The sequence below is a fragment of the Sminthopsis crassicaudata genome, chromosome 3 (assembly GCF_048593235.1).
Source record: "Sminthopsis crassicaudata isolate SCR6 chromosome 3, ASM4859323v1, whole genome shotgun sequence".
In the NCBI taxonomy this organism is placed as follows: domain Eukaryota; kingdom Metazoa; phylum Chordata; class Mammalia; order Dasyuromorphia; family Dasyuridae; genus Sminthopsis; species Sminthopsis crassicaudata.
Window position 1 is genome coordinate 495,151,648 of NC_133619.1, and position 12,686 is coordinate 495,164,333.

At 43.0% G+C, this 12,686-nt stretch overlaps 1 protein-coding gene across 1 annotated transcript in view; it reads right to left on the bottom strand.

Annotated features, from left to right (window-relative positions):
• Positions 1 to 4,382: 4,382 nt before the first annotated feature.
• ADAMTS15 (ADAM metallopeptidase with thrombospondin type 1 motif 15) overlaps positions 4,383 to 12,686 on the bottom strand; it is a 38,327-nt gene continuing 30,023 nt past the window's right edge. Inside the window, exons 5-8 of the mRNA XM_074303786.1 lie at positions 12,144 to 12,321; positions 11,339 to 11,520; positions 11,050 to 11,225; positions 4,383 to 8,251 (exon numbers count right to left, since the gene is read on the bottom strand). Of these exons, the coding sequence (XP_074159887.1) occupies positions 7,477 to 8,251; positions 11,050 to 11,225; positions 11,339 to 11,520; positions 12,144 to 12,321 (1,311 nt within the window). The 3' untranslated portion in view covers positions 4,383 to 7,476. The remainder of the gene's footprint in view (positions 8,252 to 11,049; positions 11,226 to 11,338; positions 11,521 to 12,143; positions 12,322 to 12,686) is intronic.

Here is a 12,686-nt window from a genome sequence, read left to right on the forward strand (position 1 = left end):
TCTAGCCTAATCACATCTATGAGGTAGTAGATCAGTTTGAGGCTTTAAATGTCATGCCCAAGGTCCTTAGGAAAAGCTTCAAAAGGCACTAAACAAACAATGAACAAATATCCTATTAAGGAAAGATTCAGGAAAAGTTTGACAGTTTTCTGTCAATTAAAGGTGGATATGGGAAAATATTGTTTTGGAAGCAGAGAATATTGCCTTCTCTGAAATAGCCAAGTAACCTTTCATTTCAGTCTAGGAACAGACAATCACAATACTAGCATTTCCCAGGAGTACAGAAGCCACTACTTCCCTTTTAGTCTATTGGTGGTAAATTTGGGCAAGTCAATTTTTTTAAATCATTCCAAATTTAAAAACATCAAATTAAATTACTATTTCCATATGCAAAGCAGATGCCCTCCAAAAAGACAATTGTTCATTAAAATATGCTTTTCTTTAGAATATATATATATATATATATCTATATATCTATATAGATATATATATATATATATATAATAAATTCAACATGTAACTTTCTAATCTGTCCTGTGGATCTTCTGGCCTTTCTTCTGTTCTCTCTTGTGCATTTTTTGAAATGTTTCTTTAGCACCCTCTGCAAAACACCCCCAACTTCAGGGCATATTCAATCATCGTTTCATGAAGTTGACAACTACATGAAAAAACTACATGGAAACTTGGAAAGGGCAGGTATGGTGACAGAAATGATTCTTCCCACCCCCAACTTGTGCAAAGATCTTCTGACTACTTCCTGTCAGCCATTATAACTAGGGGCTCATACTGTATGGTGACCAAAAAAAAAAAAAAAACTTTTAATTGACTCTAAGCCAGAACTTTGCCCTCCTGTTCTCTAAGAGGGTTTTGAGTGAAGAAGAAGCTGACTACTTTCTTCCTCTACCCTGACATCACTTGTCACTGAACAAATGACATCTTTTTTTTTTTTTTTTTTTTTTTTTTTTTGGTCTTTATTGTTTCCCAATGTTATGTGAACCAAGTATCCAGAAAGGAGTGCCCAGACGAATGATGAAACCCAAATGCCAATCAAAACTATCAGAGATGTTTCCCTGGTAACTAGAGCTGGTAGCAGCAGCAGCTGCCCAACAGTGGGTCAGTCAGCCCAGATACCTAATCATGGAAGGAGCCAGCCCAGCCAAGCAAAGTAGCTATTTGCTCATCACTTCCTCTCTAAGAGACCCTATCAAGAACGCTTATGAAAAGAGCTGAGGGAGATCAAAGAAATGTTATGTTTCAATAATAATTTTTTTTCTTTCTTTTCCTTTTCTATTTTTTCCTTGGCAACCTAATGATTACTTCACCTTCTACCTCTCTCATCCCCCAAGTTGAAAAAAAAAGAAAAAGAAAGAAAGAAAATCAAAGCCCTTTTAACAGATATGCATGGTTTTTAAAAAACCCATCTTGATTATTGTGAACCTTGAGTCCATTATTTGTCAGCAGGTAAGCAAAATGTTTGATCATTCATCCAGATCTATTTTGTTTTTGTTTTTTATAGTGTTGTTTTTATAATGTAAATTGTTCTGGTTCACCTTGTTCTTCTCAGGTCTTTTGGGCAAATTATTCCACAACCTCAGGCTCTAATTTCCTTCTCTGAAAAATGGGGAGACTGAACTGGGTCATTTCTAAGGCCTCTTCCAGCTTTAAATTCCATTGTCCTTTGTCCTAAGAGATTGGCTAATTCCTATCAATTATTTTGATGGATGTTTCCAATGAAGTACTTCCTTTCCCTCTTGCCCAGTCAGATATATAGGTTAGGCAGAAGTTCTATGAGATCATTTCGCTTCCATGGACACTTTTAAAGGTAAAAGAGTTGTAGTCTTTCCCCCAAATCATCATTACATGTAGCCAAATAGTTGTGTTGCCAGCAATTACCTGGTCTGCCCTCCTCTAAGCTAAGCTGAACCATCCCTCACCGTTACCTGGGCAGATGGCCCATGATCTATGGGAAATCTGTACTCCTCCAGGAGAGAAGGAAGCAAGAATGGCCCAAGAGAAGGACAAAGGTGAGATCATCTCACCCCAGCAGAGCTGTACAATGAGAGTGTGCTCATAGCACTTCCCTCCTCTGCCCAGATCTGCAAGGATCTGCCTTTTCTGTGTCCTTCTGCCCTTTTTTTCCACCCAAGCTGTGCTCTTGAGACAAATAAGCTTGTCCGTTCCTTGGAATGCCCCTAGAAGCCAGGAACTCTTATCTCCTTCAGCACTTGGGTCTGCATTAGGAATGTGGCTTCCAAATCAAACCAGAAAAGGAGAATCAGAAAGTGAAATGGAAGTGTTTCCTGAGCAGAGCCGGGAGGACGGAAGGGGCAACAAAAGTCATCTGATTATCTTGAGTGGGAGAGGATGGATGGATGGCTGTTGGATTACTGGCACCGCAACTGGGTTTGCAACATAATCTGATTGTCTGGCAGTCACGTGCATTGGAAAGGTCTAAGACCTTGTTGGAAACCATCGTTCACTGCCTTTGACTCATTGGTGAGTCCACAAAGAGGCCAAAAGGAAGACGCTTTGCTCTTCTAGAGCTTGTTGATGGGCCTTGAGGCTGACTCATTCAGCAAGAGCTGGGGAGGATCCAACAAGAAACGGAGAGACTATCCGGGGTCACAAACATTGCACATCGGTGTGCCGACTCAGCCTGCCGAGCATGGTGCCAGGACTTGACTTGGCCACAAGAGCATTGTCGAGGGAGGGGGGAAAAAAGCCATTTTTGCAATCATCAAATCTCCTTCTCTTCTGGGGCAAAGGAAGCCTCCCCCACTGAAGTATGGATTACAGAGCAAATTGTTCCTGCCTCCCTCCAAGGTCCAGCCATGATTAGGAAATTTTTCTCTCCTTCTGGAGGGCTTTCAAAACAAGGCCCTTCTCATCTATCTGAGTAGGATCCTGCCTGGAGGCACAGAGATGATCAACTCAAAAAGTCTCAAAGTCTCTTTCCAGGGTTAGGATTATTAGTTACTAGGATGATATTTTCCAGAGCAGCCTCCTCCCCCATCAAAAAAAAAAAAAAATCTGGGTATGTGGAATGATGCTGTTATGAACAAGCCTCCAAAGGTTATTCCTTTGGCAAAACCTAAATATTAGTTTGATTATTAACAACTTAGTAATTAAGTGCTAATATATAATATTATTTAATATAACATTAAATCACTAATTTTATATAATTAACATATACAATGTAATCGTACTATATAGCATTAAATTATTAATTTTATATAATTAACATATAGAATATTAATTATATAAGTTAATAGCTAACATACATAGCACTTTGAGGTTTACAGAGCACTTTACATAGAAAATCTTATTTTGTGAAGTGGGTGCTTTTTATTCCCCTCTAGGAAACAGGGAAATAGACTAGAAGTTAAGTCACTCCCTCACAACCAAATATCTATAAAGTGTCTGGGACAATATTCTAACTCAGGTCTTCTTTACCCTAAGTTTGGCACACATCACAACATCAACTAGCTGCCCTAATAAACAGGCATTAGTCAGGTCATCAGGCCCACATCACTGAGACAATATCAGTGCAGGTGACCTTATAGCCTCTGCTTCTAAGGTTCCCTCCCATAAAAGGCCAAAGAAACCTTTGTTTCTCCTGGTTGATGTCTAGGAATAAGCTCCCTGATACTGAGGTTTAGGAGCAGGACTCAGAATCCAAACTGACATTTTTAAAGCAAATTTCCACTTTTGCCTGTTGAACTTCCTGGGGATGTTCTCTTCGGATACTTTATTTTGGTGTGGGAATGGCCTGGAGTTTTCAAAGGCAATGTAAAATGAAGCTTTAGCAGCTTCTATCACAACCTTAGAGTAACCATGAGGCAGTGACACTTTCTGCAATCTAGGGACTGGCTTAACTGAGTACAAAAAGCTCACCAGTAAGTTCCATGGGAGATAACATTTTTCATCATGGCAACCCCTTAAAACAATATATGACATATATTCATATACATATATATGTATACATGTATACATGCATAGACATGTGTACATGTATTTAAATCCATGCCCTTTTTTGCTGAATCAAATAATTTTCATGTTTTCTTAGTCATCAGTTTGAGCCAGAATAGAATCTATATGGCTTTTAATGCCAGTGCCTTGTCCTCCATTGATTCTCTACAGTTTATCCCATAAATATCCTTTTAATGCATAGTTCTTTGCATGTTTTTTCCACTTATTAGACTATGGGGTCCTCAAGAATAGACACTTTCCTTTCTGAGTAGTTCTGACACTTTTAGCTTAGCATCCACTAGACAATAAATGATTATTGATGGGTTTTTTTTAATTAATTAATTGAATTAGGCTGAATGGGTCCTTCGTTCAGTTTTGGGAAACATTTCTGATAAAGAAATAAAAACACCGAGACTGGGCGAAGATCTTAAATCCTTACAACTTTATTAGGAGCGGCTGTTCACAACTCATTAGCCAACTCCCAGGTATACACAGTATACATAGCCCAGCCAGTACCTAGGGTCTGCTGTCCTTCTGCAGTACGCAGGGCGTAAACAACCAAACTTACACACACACAAACACACACATACCCCCCCCCAAATAAGGGAAGAAAACAAAAACAAAAAACAAACTCCACGAGTAACAGCGACAAGTTCTGGTATTTTGGGGGAGCCAAACGTCAGGTGCAGGAAACAGAACCAGCCCCTCAGGATGCCCCCTTGCCCGCTCACCTGTCCCACAGCACAAGATCAGTAAGGTGAGTGCTGGGGTCAGGCTCCTACAGTCAGTGCACAGGAAGGATAAAGCAGACAAGGGCAAGCTAAACCCAATTCCTATTTGTCCCCAAACCAATGGGAAAAAAAGCTTGGTTTTTTAAGGGGTTCTAAGGGGTCTCTTGTCACCCAGACCTGAGATGTCTCCCCAACCTCGTCCCAGCCTCCAAAAATCTGCCTCAAGTTTGAACTCTGCTCAGTCCTGAAGACATAGTTTGATTAGTGGAATGTTCATAGTCAAGGGCAACTTCCAAATAAGCTACCTTAGTCATATTATTTTTAATAATGAAGACAAAAAATTACCAAAAACCAGGAGGGAAAAAAAATCCTTCTAGACCTGATTTCATAAACAAGAAAGTATGTTTCTCCTTAAAGATCCACATGAAATAAATGATAATAAAGATTCTCCTTCAAGGAAGCTAGTCATCCCAGTGAAGGCATCTCTACTAGCCACCCACCCTCATCCATGTCCCTGCCTCTTCTTCACAGATCCCATCCCATACCTGAATTCTAGTGAGATGCACTAACAATGAATTACCCTGCTCTGCATTTGAGTCTCCATCTCTGCTCTTGTTGCAGTCCTTTTCCCTACGAAAGGTCCCTGCTTTTTCTCACCAGTAGACACGTATCCCCCCACACACAGACTTCTAAAGGATTTCTACCCTTTAGTTCAGGCCCTAAGAAAAAGCTAGAGGGAAAGAATTAGTATTTAACAGGTGATTGAGTGGTTGGAATCAAAATTCTCTCTCTAGAATCCCACCTTCTTCTACACTTTTGGGAAATACTCCCACTTAGGATCTGGATCTCAACTCTAGTGACTCCGACATAGGAAATTCCAGAACCTGCACTGGGGTATCTTTATTCTGAAGGAGGATGCTATGTTATGAACAAGCCTCCAACCAGACTTCTTCCTGACTCACAGCCAATCCTCTCTTCAAGGCCCTGGGGCCCATGGAATAGATGCATGCTTTCTATTCCCCTGGCATAGGTCACCTGGGCCACCTGAATTTAACTGAAATGCCTTCCCTCAAGGTTACAAATGTTCTTAAGTTTAAAATTTTTTTTTAATTAAAAAATGCATGTTTTGGTTTCAGGTTGGATTAGATAGCCTCTCAGGAATCTGTCAACAATGAAATCCTATCATAGAGGAAACTACAAGCTTTATGATGTTAGCCCATAAGGAAACCTGGATTGGGATGAAGGAGGGATCCTGTCTCAAAATTGGGAGCCCCGCTCGGAGACACTCCCCCAAAGAGACCCACTCATCTTCATGAATGACCTTCAGCATGACCTTCTGAGAAGGGCCCTCACCTCTGGGAGAGTGCAGCGAGCGTGTGGTAAGGAGGTGGGAGAAAGGAAAGCAGGATGCCCAGAAATAGAACCTGAGGTAGCAAACGATTAACCCCATTTTACACGTGGGGAAACATCCAGGGAGACAAACACATCAAAGGCCACACAGCCGTCCTGATGGCAGAGAAAGGGGAAGCACCGCCACACATACACCGGTCCCCATCGCTCCTCTGGGGCATCTCCTGGGATACGAGGCCAGTCATTTTGAGGGCAATTTGGGGTAACAGAGAAGCTGATGCTGGGTTTCCTTTGTGGACCCCACTGGAGAGAGAGGGGCATTCATTGAGGGAATAGCACTCTTGCTTGGTGAAATCCAGAAGAATCTTAAAGCAAAGAGATCCTAGAGGTGCAAGTACCCCAGCCTCCAATCCCAGTGACAGCAGCTCCCTGCCTGGAGTTTATTTATCCCTTTAGTTTCCTTACACTAGCCATTGGCTCTGGCACAATCTCCAGGATGCCATAGCAGATTTCATTTTTTTTGGCCCAATCCTTCTTTTAGGGGGATCTAGACTTTCTCAACTTCCATATTCTCACACTGTTCTCAATTTTAAGAATTTTTCATCCTTACAAAGCTATAGAGGCTATCCTTAAAGATTATTCTCCATCCCCACTCCAGCCCCAGCCCCCAGCCCCAAATGAATACAATATTCTATAAACCTGGGGTTGACAGGAGGGGAATGTTTTGGGAGACAATGAAGGAAAACAGAAAGTTGGGAGATTCCCTGAAGATTCCCTCTACATCCCCATCCCTCTCATGATGAAAATGACTTCATCATTGTGATATCTAATCATTTTCCCCATTCCCTTAGGATCCCTTTATCCTGCAAAGTTTTGAGTTTGTTGGGTTTGGATTTTTGTTTTGTTTTTTTTCCCATTACCAGTCATAAAAGAAAAGGAAAGTGGGTTGCAAGCACCGTGAAAACCTGCATTGTTCAGAGATGGTGCAAGAGCCCTCAGGGCCCCCTGAGGGTGCCAGGCTGCCAGCTTCGGCTCTTCTTCCAGCAGCCTGCGGCCTCCTTTGAGGGAGTGCCACAGTACCTGAAGTTCTGCCCTGGAGATGCCCATTCTCCAGGTCTCTTTTTAAACTGGGCTCCGGTCCTTCCATGCCCAGCATGCTCTCCTCTCAGGTTCTCCCTCCTCTCTCCCCCGCACCTGGGCACTGGAGGAGCCTGGCACGAGGTAGACTGTGAGTTTAGTACCACTCTGCTCAAGTGAGGGAGAGTGAGGAGAATCTCTCACCCCTGTCCAATAGTCCTTAGCTCCTGGATGTGAGCTGGGTCCTGAGGTGACCCCCTGGCTAGCGCCCACTGTGCCAGCTGACCAGAATGCTGATGGCCCTAATGTGAGGGTGGGGAGAGTGAGGGGGCGGCAGAAAGAGCCTGATTCAACATGGTCTCAGGGTGCAGAAATCCAGCTCCTGGGGTTTCCGACGCAGGTTACACTGGTCCCTGGCCAGCAGCTTTCCTCCATGGCCCAGACACCTCAGGGGGCGTCTCTTAAATCCCCGGCCACAGCTCTTGGAACAGGGAGACCAGGCACCCATCTCCCACGCTGGGCAGGGCTCCCCACAGGACCTTGTCTCTGATGGCCGCTGGACCGTGTCACAGGCAGAAGCAGCCAGAGCCCCCGGGGAGCCCCGACAGTCCACCACGCGTTTTTGCAGGCCATTCCCACAGCTTACGGAGCAGCTGCCCCAGCTGCCCACCACCCACCGAGCTGAAGGCCTGTTGTCCGGCTGTTCCACCTGGTTGGAGAGGCTGAGGACGCTGTTGTTAAGCACCGAAGACCCTCGGCCATCCTTCCGGTAGGTGGACTTGTCCTCCCGGGGCTCCTTGGGCAGGTAGAAGGAGTACCGGATGCGAGGCGGGGTCATCTTGCCCACGGAAAGGACCTCCACGGTCAGAGGCTCCAGGATGGGCCTGGAGGCCTGTAGCCTCTCGACCGCCGTGCTGGTCCCACTGTAGCGGACCAGGCTGCCTTTCACCATCAGGTCCCGCTCCACAGCGGACACCACAAAGTGCCCATTGAGCAGATATTTGCCTTGCCCGTTCTTCAGAGCCAAGTAGTTGTCGTCATTGATCAAGCCCTGGTACCCACGCTGACGGATGTCGATGCTGGAGGCTCCCGCTGGAATGGCCACCACAAAGTTATAGCCGTGCCTGGGGGAGGAGAGAAACAGAGAGGGTCAAAGCAAGTTCTGAGAGGGAACGGTCATAGAATTACTAAATTCAGCAGCGTGAAGGGTTCTCAGCAGCAGCCCGATCCAGCTCACCCGTGGAAGGAGTCCCCACCGCAACACCCTGGAAACTGATTTGTCCAGTCTCTGGTGGGTCAATTCAGAAGAAGAAATCCAGACCTGTCCGACGTCACTGATCTGACCTCAGAGTCCATCCAGTCTGATCTATGCTAGCACACTGTGCGCACCAGTAATCAGGCCCTTTCAGAAAGAGTGCTATTCTAAGGAAATCTAATACCCTAAAAGCAGCTGCTTTGGATAATTCTCGATTAAATTAAGCTTTGTTCACGACCACATGCAGTATGATATGGTGGAGCTGGGAAGATGTAGGAACAGTTTCCGCTTCTGACATATTATATAAGGCAGCACCCCTGGTGCAAGACCATAAATTGCAGATTATGCATAAATTGCTCATCTTAAAGTGCCCATTTGTAAAAGATGTTACCAATCAATCAACAGACATTTAGTAAGCACTGTGAGTTTGCACAGCATAGAATGAAGCAGTATAGAATGGTGAATAGAAAATGGGTCTCAAAGTAAGGAAGACTGGGTTCAAATCCCCTTCCTGACATTATACTCTCTGTGGGATTCTGAGCAAGTAATTTAGCTTCTAACTACCCTAGATAGCTCTCTAAAACTAAAAAGTTGCAGAGAAGGTCCCAACATGCATTGGCATTTAAAAAAAAAAATCACCAACCCAATGCATATTCATCTTTTCCTATGGATTTTTGCTGTTGCTATTCGGTTATGTTTGACTCTTTATGACCACACTGAGGGATGTTCTTGGTAAAAACACTGAAGTTGTTTGCCATTTCCTTCTCCAGACAATTCTACAGATGAGGAAGCTGAGGCAGAATTAAGTGACTTGCCCAAGGTGATCTGTGTGGAAATTGTCCATCCCAAGAATGTTCTCTGGCATAATTTATCCGTGAGAAACCCCCCTTCTGAACCATCTCCCTTAGATGATATTTGGTTCTGGGACCCCAGAAGCCTTTGAGTCTTAATAGAAGGAAATCACTATCAAGAAGGTCAACCCATTGTTGCAGAAACAGCAGCAAACTTCCAAAGGCACTGATTCCTCCCCCATAACAAAACCATAGGCCAGACAAATTGAAAATTAATATTTAGTTATACAGAATTCTATAATATAACACAAGTTTCAGTCCATTAATATAGATATGAAGAGGCAATAATGGTCATGAATGCTGGTCAGCTTAGGAAGGGTTAGTTTGGAAAGGTTGTAGAGTTAGGGATGTTTCCAACTCAGCCATCCTGACATAGAGGTAGGTAATAGGGCAGATAGGTGGCTCAGTGGATAAACTTTGGAGTCTCATAAAAAGACTCATCTTCCTGAGTTCAAAAACAGCCTCAGATACTTACAACCTGTGTGACTCTCTGAAAAAAATATCGTTGTGATTTGCTTGCTCATCTTATCTCCCAGTGTCAAAAATCTAGTCTTATTTAGCTTAACAAAAAACTAACAAGTTTTCTAATCACTCACTATATATAATACCTTACAGATATCAGGCATTCAATAAATACTTTACTTCAGAGATTCAGGGATAAGGAGAGCACTGTGTGCTAGGTATCAAGGTGACAAAAGGTATATAGGGAGTGAGACTTGGAATCTAGAAGGCATGAATTCATAAACTGCCTCAGACTTTGCTAGCTACATACCATGATCAATCCCTTTAACTCTTTTAATTTCCCTATGTATAATAGCATAATAATAGCACCTAACTCATAGGGCCAGTATGGTTCAAATGAGTTCTATGTAAATTTTAAAGGCTATACAAATGCTAGTTATTATTATCATTATTATTATTATTATAGCTGAGGGTGTTGTCCAAGGTCTTGAACCTGTCTCGGTCACTCTAGAGTCCCAGCTAAGGTACAGGAGGAAAGAGGGGGAAATGAATTTTTATTTTCCTTCTTCACCACCCCCTCAAACAGCTATCTTCCCAAGCCTTCAATTCATATGCTAGAGGGCCTCCGGTAAATCAGGCACATCCATGCATTCTTGGTGGAGTGATGAATTAGTGCAGCTACTTTGAAAAGCTATTTGGAAATATGCCTCCAAAGTTGCTAAACTGCATACCCATTGACCCAGTCATATCATTACCAGGCTTATACCCCAAAGAAATCAAAGAGGAAAAGATGTTACAGACACAGAAATATTTATAGCAGCTCATTTTGTGGTGACAAAGAACTGAAAACTAAGAGGGGCAAGAGGGGTACCCATCAATTGGGCAATGGCTAAACAAAATATGACATTTAAATGTAACAAGACAATATGACATAAAAAAATGATGAAGGAGATGATTTCAGAAAAATTTGAATAAATAGATGCAAAATAAAGTGACCAGAACCGGAGAACAATTTGTACTAAAACAACATCATAAAAACAAACAATTTAAAAAGATCTAAGAATTCTGTATTAACCATGATTCTAAAAGGCTGATAATGAAGCATGCAACCCACTTCCTGATAAAGAGAGATAATAAACTCAGGGTACAGAATACGTTTTTGGAAATGGCCAATGTGGGATTTTTTTTTGCTTGATTATGTATTTTTGTCATAGGGATTTTGTTGCTATTATTTTCCCCCTAGTAGGACCAGGGGATTTTGGAGGAAGAAAAAATAAATATACATTAAAAAACAAAAGGCTTTAAATTAGAATCACCAATTATAGCCTTATGTTCAAACAAACAAAAAACTCACATGGGTTTGGTGAAGAGTCCGGTGACCCTCTTACAACTCTTGTTGTCTCCCCCACACACTCCACATTTGTCAAATTTCTTCTTGGAGCCCAAATTCCCATCACAGCCTGCCTTGATGCATTTGCCCTGGACACAAACTGAGGTGGAATCCGGAGTGCATGGGGTGCCATCTACCACCTGTGGTCCCCACAGGGAGGGAAGAGAGAGACATGGATGAGCGGGTATATTCACGAAGCTTTTTCCTATAGGAAGCCACCCTGCCTGGGACCTTCCCGCCAGGCCCTGCTCACCTTGGGTGCGAGCACGTAGAAGTAGCCAGTGCCGCTGGCCCGACAGATGAGCTTGCACTTATCCCGGGGGGAGACGCCCGAGTACTTGGGCACCCAGGCCATGGTGAGGGTGAGCCGATTGGTGCTGTGGTTATAGCCGTTGAAAGCTTCACACTGCTCCTCCCGGAAACTCTTGCCAGAGACTGGGATGGGGGGAAGTAAAAACAGGTGTCTCAGAAAAGTATCTCGAGGGGATGGGCGGGCAAGACTCCTGGGGGATTCTTCAGCCATGAGCCACACATTCTCTGCATTCATCCTTGTCCATCATTCTCCCCCATTTAACAGAAAACTAAATAATTGACTAATAAAGACTAATAAATTGATATAAACTAACCTAAAGAATCTGGAAAAGAGATGAATTAGATTCCCAAGAGTCACTTTCTTCCCAGTCTTTCTACTACTACAAGATTACAAGTTTTAGTGCCCTTAACTGAGAGAAATTCTGACATTTCCCTCCACAGAATGCTTAAAGTAGGCCAGATTTGATGACTCACTATCTAGTGGAGGGAGAGGGATAGCTTTGCAAATGAAGGTGGTGAAAAACAATTTTTTTTTTTTTTTTTTACTTAAGTAGGGCAGAAACTTTTCATGCTCGGTATGGAAATTGTCTTCCAAAAAGCAGGAGAAACGACATCAGAAGAACTCTTCAGCATAGCCAGTTATAAGGCATATATCTTGGATGTATAGTAGTTGTTTAGAAAATGAGCATCCAGCCTCCACTCCCATGTTTCCGGGATAAGAGAGTCAGCTCCTGGTTCCTCCTTACCTGAACTGGGGCATGGCTCCAGGTTACAGGATCGATATTTGACTCTCACTCCCTCACAGTATTTGCCTCCATTGGCAGGTGCAGGGTTGCTACATTCCCGTCGGGACAACTGCACACCTCCACCACAGGTCCGGGAGCAGGGGCCATAAGGTTCCCATTTGGCCCAGGAACCATCCACCTGAAAAGACAGACACCACTTAATATCTGTGAAATTCCCCTGAATCAACAACCTGCCAGTGCATCTAAACTGAAGCAAAGCAATGTTAGTTTTTAGACTCCTCTGGTTCAGAATTTCCCAGAATGCTAGTCTGGAAGCAGGTGTCTGCTCAGATCAATGCAAAGAGCATTGTTAAATTTTCAGATAGAATATTTGCACTTTAGAAAAAAGCAAATGCTACAAATCACAGCTTCATTTATTGTTTTGTGGATTGTCTAGGCTTTAAAAAGTGACAGCGATTTTCATTCTTTTTGTTACTGTTTGCTTGTATTTTATTTCCTTTCTATTTTTTTTCCTTTTTAATCTGATTTTTCTTATGCAACATG